The sequence below is a fragment of the Zerene cesonia genome, chromosome 4 (assembly GCF_012273895.1).
Source record: "Zerene cesonia ecotype Mississippi chromosome 4, Zerene_cesonia_1.1, whole genome shotgun sequence".
Taxonomy (NCBI): domain Eukaryota; kingdom Metazoa; phylum Arthropoda; class Insecta; order Lepidoptera; family Pieridae; genus Zerene; species Zerene cesonia.
The window spans coordinates 4,122,801-4,132,675 of NC_052105.1; the positions used below are offsets into that span (position 1 = coordinate 4,122,801).

A 9,875-nucleotide genomic window follows, 5' to 3' on the forward strand; every position below is an offset into this window, starting at 1 on the left:
GTTTTCTGAATATTATTATAGTTTTCAGTAATTTATTTCTTATTCCCACATGTTTTTTCCCATTTTTATTACATCTCCATACCCATCCAATTTATGACCGCGCCAACCGTTGATTAGCTGGCTAGGCTAAATATTTAAACATAAGCGGTCCGCCCCAGCTTCGCCCGTGGTACATATTCCTTCTCCTATAAATGAGCTATCTAACACTGAAAGAAATAAAACAGAATATAAAACATTTCATTGTAACTAAAGTATATTTCGTTTTTGCATATGAAGCTATTCTCTCATAATGTGAGTCGATACCGTCTACAACAACATAAGCTAAAATTAAAAACAGTGTGTCCATAAGGGATGGGTTTAGACCATCTGAGAGCTCTCCTATGTTCGAATCAAAGTTGTAGTCGACTGTAGGAGTAAATAGTTCGGATAATCGATAAAAACAAAATTTGTGACCAGTTCGGATTTGTTTATTTATAGATAATCGGCCAAAAACTCAAGTTTTAGATTAGAAGACATTTACTAAGAAATTATAAACTCCGTGAAAAGTATAGATATAACGATATCTACGTTAGGTCTAGTATTCGTATTTTATCATATTCCAGACAATGTTTCATGCATATCTTCATTCCACATTCAGTAGGTAGGTATCGTTTTCTTTAAGATAATACTCGTAGATTGAATTTTTGAAAGCTTCCAAAATCTTTATATCTCTCAATTTACAACCCGGACGAATTTGCCGAAACCAGATTTAAATATATATAGGAACTAGATATTTGATCTATCTAATATCTAATCTATTAAATCTGCTACTGTACTTCTATAATACCCAAATAGAATTACTAAAGTCGCTAGCCTTCTACTAATATGCCTCATTTAATATTATTGTTATGTTTGTACCCGTCATTCCTACGAGTGCTTTAAAAAGAGGACTGTTATCTATAAGAAAAAAGTTTTATTTCATAATTTATAAGCATTCGCGACCTTAGTATAAGTGTACAAACAAACGCATGTAAACAAATTTCAAGCGTTGAAATCACGTTATATTACATCAAGTGTAAATGTGTTGTGTGTGGCTGTTTTTTGTTTTAAGTATTATTTATGTATGACCATTTGTTTCCTTGATTTCATTATACAACGGTAATACATAATTAAAATGTAGATTGTTTATAATTTTATTCTTGTTAAATTTTTTAATGATCGACAGTAGGTACTTGATTAGATACCTATCTATCCACCATTTTGAGAGAGAATGTTGTGCTGCTAATTGGTATACTTTCGTTTTACTTAACGTAAGAGATAATGAACAGAAGTAATAATGCACAGGAGAATAATATAAATAGTAAACTTACTACTTGGATTAAAAAAAATAGAAATAGATTTAGCTAATTCAGTCAAAAGATGAATTACGACGATTGTTATTTTTATAGAGGAATATTAGAATATTAGAACTTTAGAGTTCGGTGGTTTTCACATGGTAAACAATAAACATTTAAAAATCACAGCCACTATGCGCATTAACAGAAGCACGACCCCTACAAGTGCTGTTTGCTTTATAAATCGCAAAGGCATACAAAAAAAAATTATATATCTAGCTGCTAGCAAGCACCTACTACGAATTAAAAATATAACATATTTCCGTGATTGAAAAAATAATGAAAAAGCCTACTAGGGATAGGAATAAAAAAGTTCTCCGATTATTCCTAATAATTGATATCTTGTTCTTCCTAATAATTGATATCTTGTGTTCGGATGAAACGATCTATAACCATTTATTCTAGTCACATCTCATACCAATACCGCTACGGAGTACCTATGATGTAATGCTTCGAGAATAGAAAAACCAACGGGCATAATTTAAGTCCAATTAATAATTTTATCCTTAGCAATTTTTTTCACGTTTATAAGGAAATCAGTTTTTCACCAATAGGTACATAGGTATAATACACGCTTATGTGCTCGCTTAGAATCTACAAAACTGCAGTAAAAATTTAAAGGTGTATAGGAAAAATTTATTATATAAAGGCTTTTCAATAATTTGGACTAATTGGTCAGTTACATTTAAAATTTATATTATATTTTCAACACATATTTGTTTTGTATTATTACTATAATTTTACAGTAAACGTATCATTCAATTAATCGCAACTGTTAAAATATTTGTTTTTTTTAATTGCTAAATCTACATATGGATATCTAAAATAATTTGTTTGGAGTAATACGTAGCATACTTACTTATAAACTAAAACGATTTAGTGCAATTTTTTTATTATGATGGGCCTAAAATGTGAAACTATTAGAGGATATATTTTTTTATAGTAAAATATACATCTTATATATAAAATTCTCGTGTCACAATGTTAGACTCCTCCGAAACGGTTTGACCGATTCCTCTGAAATTTGGTAAGCATATTGGGTAGGTCTGAGAATCGGCTAACATCTATTTTTCATACCACTAAACGATAAGAGTAAGGCAGAACAGCGTTTGCCGGGTGCAGCTAGTTTTAATATAAAAAGAAGAATAGGGGTGGAGTATATACTCCATTTGTGGCATTCGCGAGTATATTCGATATTGTACTGTATTATATTTGAAAGCGTTTGCAAATTTTGTTTTAGCGAAAAATAAATGCTGTCAGGATGTTACCACACCAAAATAACGGAAATTTGCATTTTTTTCCGGGTTCTGCTAAATTCGCTGAAAAAAATCGCTAGATAGTTTTGCTATACGCGCTACGTTCTATGTAAAAGATATTGGATTATCGCCTAAATACTATAGGTACCTACTGAATGATCGGATGAAACAATTTATTTATTGTTTGCCAATGATAATTGTAATTTTCTTGCCTGAAATTATTGATAATGCTATCTGGTAAATACATGCATGATGTAACTCTCAGAAAGTTTTGAAATTGAAAATTAATCAATGAATGTGTAGGTATTAAATAAGGTACCTAATTCTGATTGTGATATCGTCAATATATTGAGATTAGTGAGTTATTATAAGGTAAAGTTGGTGACGAGTGGTACTTGCTCATGTAGTATCGTTGAATAGACCACTGTGCAAAGTATTAGCTGCAGTCAGCAGCCTTACACCAACCAGAAAGGTCGGACGAAGCATATTTGCTTGCTTTTCTATATCAGTGTTTCACCGCGCGTCTTGACACGGTAAGCAAATTTTATTTTCGCCTACGCAAGTCGTTCTCGTTCAAGTATTTGTTGAATTGTTTGGCGTGGATAATAATTAGGATTGATTTAATATCTCCTACAGTTAATTTAATTTTGTGTTTTATAATTACGAGTTTTACGTCCATCAATTTTTTAAACTTTTTTATGCAGATGACTGCTGAAAGTAAAGATGTGACTTTCATAAGGGAATGGATGGCTAAGGAGCCTTATCTGCCCAAAGATCTCGGTAAGATTTTATTTTGGATTTTATATTATATATCTTGTGTGTAACTATTTACATTATGTACCAAACTAGAATTTCATTTTTAATTGACTTCCGAGAATAGTTGCAATAACTTTGTTTTTAAAATTTAAATTGTTTAAGTAATTTTTTATGCTACAGAAATGGCAAGATTGTAAATCGATATAACGATAAAGTTAATTTTTAAAATAATTATACAATAGCACTGTATGTAATGACTATGATGCATACATTTTGCATTGTTATAAGAAGCAGACCCAAAAATAAAATAATGTGTCACACAACCCAGTACTAATAGGGTCATATCCTAGCGTTTTCTTCAAAAATCAAGAAAAATCAAGTATAAAAGTTACGAATAATAAAATGGTATATGCTCGAATCAGGCGCAACAAAATAGCCTTCTAACCAAACACAGTAAGTTGGCACCTATGACTATAATTGTATCTTTGTTTATATTATAAAACCCAATTAAATCTATTTGATCGTAACGAATAAATATCTCCCACTAAGCTGCATGCATTTGTATGTCAAAATGTGTGTTTTAATCACATATTGTCATTTTTAAATGTTTCCTATAAAAATCTAATGTCACTGTTTATGATTAGCAGTTATATTATCTCACTAATTTATATGTACTCCAAGGTAATTTTCCCCGATCATATTGTAATGTTAATAAATGTATCATATGTGTAATTACTTAATGATTAAATGGTCACGATTGAATGATGATTAAACGTTACACGTTAGGAAAAATGTTACCGGCTTTTAATCCTTGGGATTCGTTAAGAATGTTCATGCGGTAATTAATAACAATATTAACTTACCTTATTATTTTTGGGTTATCTTTTGACCTTTACTTAAAATCTATCTCTTTTACGGTGCTTTCATTTTAAACTTTTATAATAATATAGGCTATAGTCTATGATCAACTAGAAGCCAGGTATCTCTGCCCCAAATTTGAAAAGGTTTATCACAGTTATTATTGCATTGCTTAGCGATGAAAATCCTTATGTATTCATAATTTGTTTGATGTACTTATTCAAATAATATCTACGATTTCACACACTTGTGAAACGTAGTAAAGAGTCTTGTTCATTTTTATATGCGTCCTTGTAAATAGTATACTTGCACTAACTACCTATCTGTTAGTAATTATTTATTCTTGCAAAATACCGCTCCTTGCGTTTTGATGATTCGTTAGATATCGATTAATATTCGAATTCCGTATCAAATTATATTCGAGACTCGAGTTTTGTAAACAATACACAAATAGAAATTAATATTTTGCAATAATAACACATTATTACGATGATCAACGGATTTCATTGTACCTAAACTGACTTCATAATGATCGTACATAATTTGTGTCGGATTCCTGAGTACTTTGCCGGATAAGATAATGAACTGAAAACGTATTTTTATTTGGCGTCAATACTTATAGTTTTCTTTGATTGAGCTAGACATATGTAAATACTGTTTGATAAATATGTTTAAGATTAATTGAAAATTGTTAACGATTTGTTATGTGAAATGTGTATATGTTAGTAGGAATTTACTTAAAGCTATAATTTTTGGGGTATGTTTGTAGAAAGCTATCTCTGGAAACAAATCATTGATTGGATAGCTTGGCAAATTTGTGAAATGTATACGGAGTTGTTGCAACGTTTTGTTTCTAATTGTAAGCAATTATAGATATGTATCGATTTCTTAAATGCATTTCGTGACGAAAAACGAAATTGGTCCAGCTATAGCAATTTGTTACAGCGCCAATTATCTACATTCTACATGAAATTCGTTGTCATGTTACAGATGATTATATGATAGAGAAATTCTTGCATAGCTGCTACGGGAGCCTGGAGAAAACTAAAAAGTGCATTGATAGATTTTGTTCTACTCGAAGTCAGATGCCTGAACTATACTCTGGTAGAGATCCGTTTTCGAAGGAAATAGAAGATATTTTTAATGTAACGTGAGTTAATGATAACATTTATTCATATGTTTGTTTGTATCTTTTTGAATTATTGTCAAAAATAGTGGGTGTCAAAAACGCTTCGCCACAAATTCGTCTAGCTCGTACTGGACTCTCTACAGAAGGTCCCCAAAAAGTCGGTGTCAAGCAATAGCATACGCAAAGGCTATTTTGTGTGGTACAGTGTGTTGGGGCTCATGTCCTTTTCTTCACCCTTCCTAGTTGCGAATTGCTCACCATCAGGTGACTTACCAGTTCGGTTTCTCGGTAAAGCAAAAAACATATATATAAAAAAAAATATTCTATGTAAAAAAATAAAAATCTCGATGTATAGTTGTAATTCTATTTCTACAATGAAACAAACATGTACATTGTATATTATTACGGCGTGAGCAAATAGACAGATACTATACAAATATTATAATAATTATTTGACATCGGTATGTTGCTTGTCAATGGTATCTATATGGTAAGAATTCGTAAAACTAAGGATTGTTATATTGAAATTAGGTTGATGTAAAATAAGTTAAAAAGTGGATAAAATAATAGTTTAATTCACCTCATCATTGCTTTATCAGCTGGTTATACGGATAACTTCTACTAGGTAATGATAACACATTTTTGTCAAATTATTTGACGTATTTGTAATTAAAAAAACAAGCTATGTATGTTACACATTTTTGCCGTTAGGTTACTAAAAAAATTTAAGCCTAAGTACAGTAAAAGTAGGTGAAAAATTGGGTTCAATTTAAGTAATTACGATATTTCTCCTGAGAAACACAAAATCACGTTGTTTTTATTGTGAATGGAATATGCACTCAAAGATCGAACAAAAAACTTATGAAGCACAGGAAAAAAAATAACAATATGGTTAGGGTAACATATTAATCACATATTATTAGGATTTAATAATTATAAGAGGTATTTAAACGTAGTAAAGGTAGTTTTTATAGTTGAAAATAGTGAGGGGTAAGAGAGAAGAATAAAGAGTGAGAGGTTGTTTAAAAATTTAAGAGGATTATAAAAAATTTGTAAAATCGAGAATATTGTTACATTCAGGTTGAATTTCAAATTATTTGTGTCTTGTATTAAAATGCTTATGAAATTGAAGTTTTTTTTTATGACAGGGCAAGCAAAGGAGCAGGTGGGCCACCTGATGTTAAGTGGTAACCACCGCCCATAAACACTTGCAACACTAGAGGTGTTACAAGTGCGTTGCCGGCCTTTCAGGGACATATACGCTCTTTTCTTGAAGGCCCCAATGTCGTACTTGTATTTTATTAATATAATAGAGCTATGATTGTTCGTATCTAAAATAATAAAACTATATGCAATTCTAGTTATGTAATACTTGGGCAGGAAACAATAGTCAATACTTACTTTCGTATACGTCAAACTTTCAATTAAAGGTGAAACAATATGTAATAAATATTTTATGGTATGCGCTCACTTCTATCGCTTGTACGAGACATTAATATGGAAACAGAATAACGCTTACTAATGATTGAATAGTTATATGTTTTGCACAACTTTACTAATATTAAGATTAAACTGAGCAAGTATAATTTTGGTGGATAGGAGCAAGATTATAAGCTGTATTAAAAAAGTGCAAGTCACTAGGTTTTATCACAGATAATATAATACTAGCCTATAATATATTAATGATAATAAACTTGCCACAGGTAACAGATATTTTGATTTGATGGGCGTTCTTACAAAAGTCTGGCCAATCCAAATTTTTCCATATTTAAAAGTATATTTTTTCTTTCATAAGTGTTGCCCGAAACCGTATACAATCTATTTGTGAATATTTATACATTTGTTTATCAAGGAAAATAAAAACTTTCCGTAATTTACAGGCGTGTGTGTGCGTACAAAGCCGGTGAGAATGAAATACTGATCCATCACTACGATGACCCAGAGTTAGAAAAGTTCTCCTTCTACGATATCCTGAAAACCCTCACTATACAAGCCGACTATTGGATTAGATTTCACAATGTATTCCCATCAGGCCATATCGTCATATTGGATATGTCCTCATTCTCCTTAAAAATGATCCCAAAAGCCAACATCATGTTCTTCAGAGATTTTCTTTTATTTCTTTTGGTGAGTATCCAGTGATTGTTTCTTATTCACTTGTGACGATTTTTCTTTTTCATACTGAGGTTCGATTAGTCCAAAGCGCAAATAAAAGACATTTTTGTTCTACTTATAACTAAATAATTTTCGTTTTAACTGGGAGAGCTGATTTGATCAAGCAAACGTCGAAATTTTATTTCGTTAAATCGTTGTTAAACAAGTCAAACCCTGGTCTCAGGAAGGCAATTTTTTGCAGTCAAAATTTAGTTACTTTACAAAATAGCTTATTTTGTAACATAGTGAATAATACTGTTGAATTTTAAACTGCACAATGCGCTATATCTACTATCTATCCATTATATAAACATAATTTTGAAAAGCACTTTCTTCTGCAGAAGCAATTTATAAAGCCTCGTCCCCCAAATCATCAAAGTCTATGGAGTATTTCAGTCACCTCTAGGATCGCCTAATCAAATCCCGAAACAAATTATGTTTTTCGAAGTTTAGCAAAAAAGTTAAGAACTAGTTTAGTAGCTTCGAAGAGTTTCAGAAGAATGGTTCCAGATGAAAATGAGATTTTTTTTACAGGAAGGTATGCCCGTACGAGTCAAGAAAGTATACGGTGTGAATGCACCATCGTATTATGATAAACTGTACTCTCTCGTCAAGCCCGCACTACCCTCGGAAATTTGTGAAATCGTGAGTTAAGATATACGCTTTAAATTTGTCAATTTAGTCGTGTATTTTAATTAGATCATTTCGTGAACGTAATCATATAATTGTAGTTATTATGGTTTGTATGAGTGTAAATAGATATATTAGTTCCAGGTCGATACGATTAGTTAGTAATAAATCGTTGTTTCAGTCCATTGTAATTTTATTACAAACATAAAATTTATAAAATACTCGCATTAATAACAATTTCATTTGCCTTACGAGTTATATTTTAATATTAGCCACAAAAACATATCTGATGTGTTTACATCAACTAAATTCTTTATTGTTATGAAATGGAACCTAAACCTAGCTTATTTTCAGAACACTAAACATCCAATCAAACATTCATCTTTTGTATTTTCAAATCGTTATCGTTTGATAATGATTATATAAAATCGAAGAAAAATCTTGACACCAGAGATAATAAAAATGTCTAGACTCAAATTGTATCATCTGTATATACTCAATTTAATGATTTTTTATTTCTTTCTGAACTTATAATTTCCTATATTCGTCTTAATAACACCCGCGATTAAGAAAATCAGAACAAAGAACAAGAGGTCTGTTCATAGTTTTTACTCGGTGAACCGATTTTTATGATTCTTTTTTATTTAATATCTAATGCATGCCACGTGATTCCATTTAAATTTTGTATAGTTCTAACAATTTAAAAGCGGAAGGAATTATTTGTTACTACAAACAAAATTTTATTTACAGATCCACTTTTTCCATGACTATGAGAGTCTACACAAACATATCGATAAGAAATATTTACCAGTAGAATATGGAGGTGATGCTCCCAGCATGAAGTCAGAAAATGCAGAGTGGATCAAGAAAATTAAGGAGCAAAGGTATGGAAACTGTGGGAGTCAAGCACGCTTTGGCATGAATAGGGTTAGCTCACTTCAGGGAACCAAACCTCCAGAGACCGGCGAGATAAAGTAGCATAGCATGCTACGTATCCTTTGCCTCACCCTTCCTGTCTATTCCTTAATTCCCGCTGTCAATACTTTCCTTATCCATTCAATCTATGACGATGATGATGTATGACGATAATTTTATTATTTCGTTATATTCTATGAAATACCTATGCAATATAGTTATTTTTTTAATTACTTAAAAATATGAAAAACAATGTTCTTTATACAAATGATTAGCGCCGATGAATGGCCTCCATACACGAAAATGTTCCATTTATCTATATTTAACTTTCAGAAAACTGTTCCTAAACGACAACCTGTGGAAAGCTGATCTCAAAATGAAACCCAAAACTGATGGCAACTCGATGAATGGATCATTCAGAACACTTTCTATAGATTAATTGTATTATAAAATACTTATTTATATGTTTTTATAATTGCTTTAATTGAGCTGGTCAAATAAAAAATATATTCATAATTAATATGCATTATTATGCTTACATCCTATATTTAAGTGAAGTGCAAGTTTTTTTTTTGTGTTTATTACATATTTCCACAAAATTTAATCAATTCTATTACCAAGAACCGGTATTGCAATAACAATATTACTCATATATATGTAGCAAATTAATTAAAGAAAATCATTAAATGCAATATTTCTATTTAATTACCTTTTTTTTGTTATTGAGTGTTATTTATCTACAAAAATGCTCCAATACATAGCAATATTTTGTTAAACCACGAATTTTATAACATATGAAAAAGA

General features: G+C 30.7%; 1 protein-coding gene across 3 annotated transcripts; it reads left to right on the forward strand.

Moving 5' to 3' along the window:
* The first annotated feature begins 3,001 nt into the window (after positions 1 to 3,001).
* LOC119839544 (alpha-tocopherol transfer protein-like) lies at positions 3,002 to 9,616 on the forward strand. 3 transcript variants are annotated; one of them, XM_038365851.1, is made up of 7 exons: positions 3,002 to 3,162; positions 3,334 to 3,409; positions 5,234 to 5,393; positions 7,253 to 7,499; positions 8,061 to 8,171; positions 8,907 to 9,040; positions 9,405 to 9,616. In XM_038365851.1, exons 2-7 carry the CDS (start codon positions 3,334 to 3,336, stop codon positions 9,508 to 9,510), a joined length of 834 nt encoding a protein of 277 aa, XP_038221779.1. In that variant the 5' UTR covers positions 3,002 to 3,162; the 3' UTR covers positions 9,511 to 9,616. The 3 variants fall into 3 exon arrangements, with proteins under 3 accessions (XP_038221779.1, XP_038221778.1, XP_038221777.1); XM_038365850.1 differs by lacking the exon at positions 3,002 to 3,162 and having other exon boundaries at positions 3,328 to 3,409; XM_038365849.1 differs by lacking the exons at positions 3,002 to 3,162; positions 3,334 to 3,409 and adding an exon at positions 5,051 to 5,102.
* Positions 9,617 to 9,875: the final 259 nt, after the last annotated feature.

Bases quoted from the DNA above. Each gene is read 5' to 3' on its own strand.
- LOC119839544 (XM_038365850.1), top strand. From the start codon at position 3,328: ATGCAGATGACTGCTGAAAGTAAAGATGTGACTTTCATAAGGGAATGG. The intron at 5,394-7,252 runs GTGAGTTAATGA...CGTAATTTACAG, and splicing joins GAAGATATTTTTAATGTAAC to GCGTGTGTGTGCGTACAAAG. The intron at 9,041-9,404 runs GTATGGAAACTG...TTTAACTTTCAG, and splicing joins AAGAAAATTAAGGAGCAAAG to AAAACTGTTCCTAAACGACA.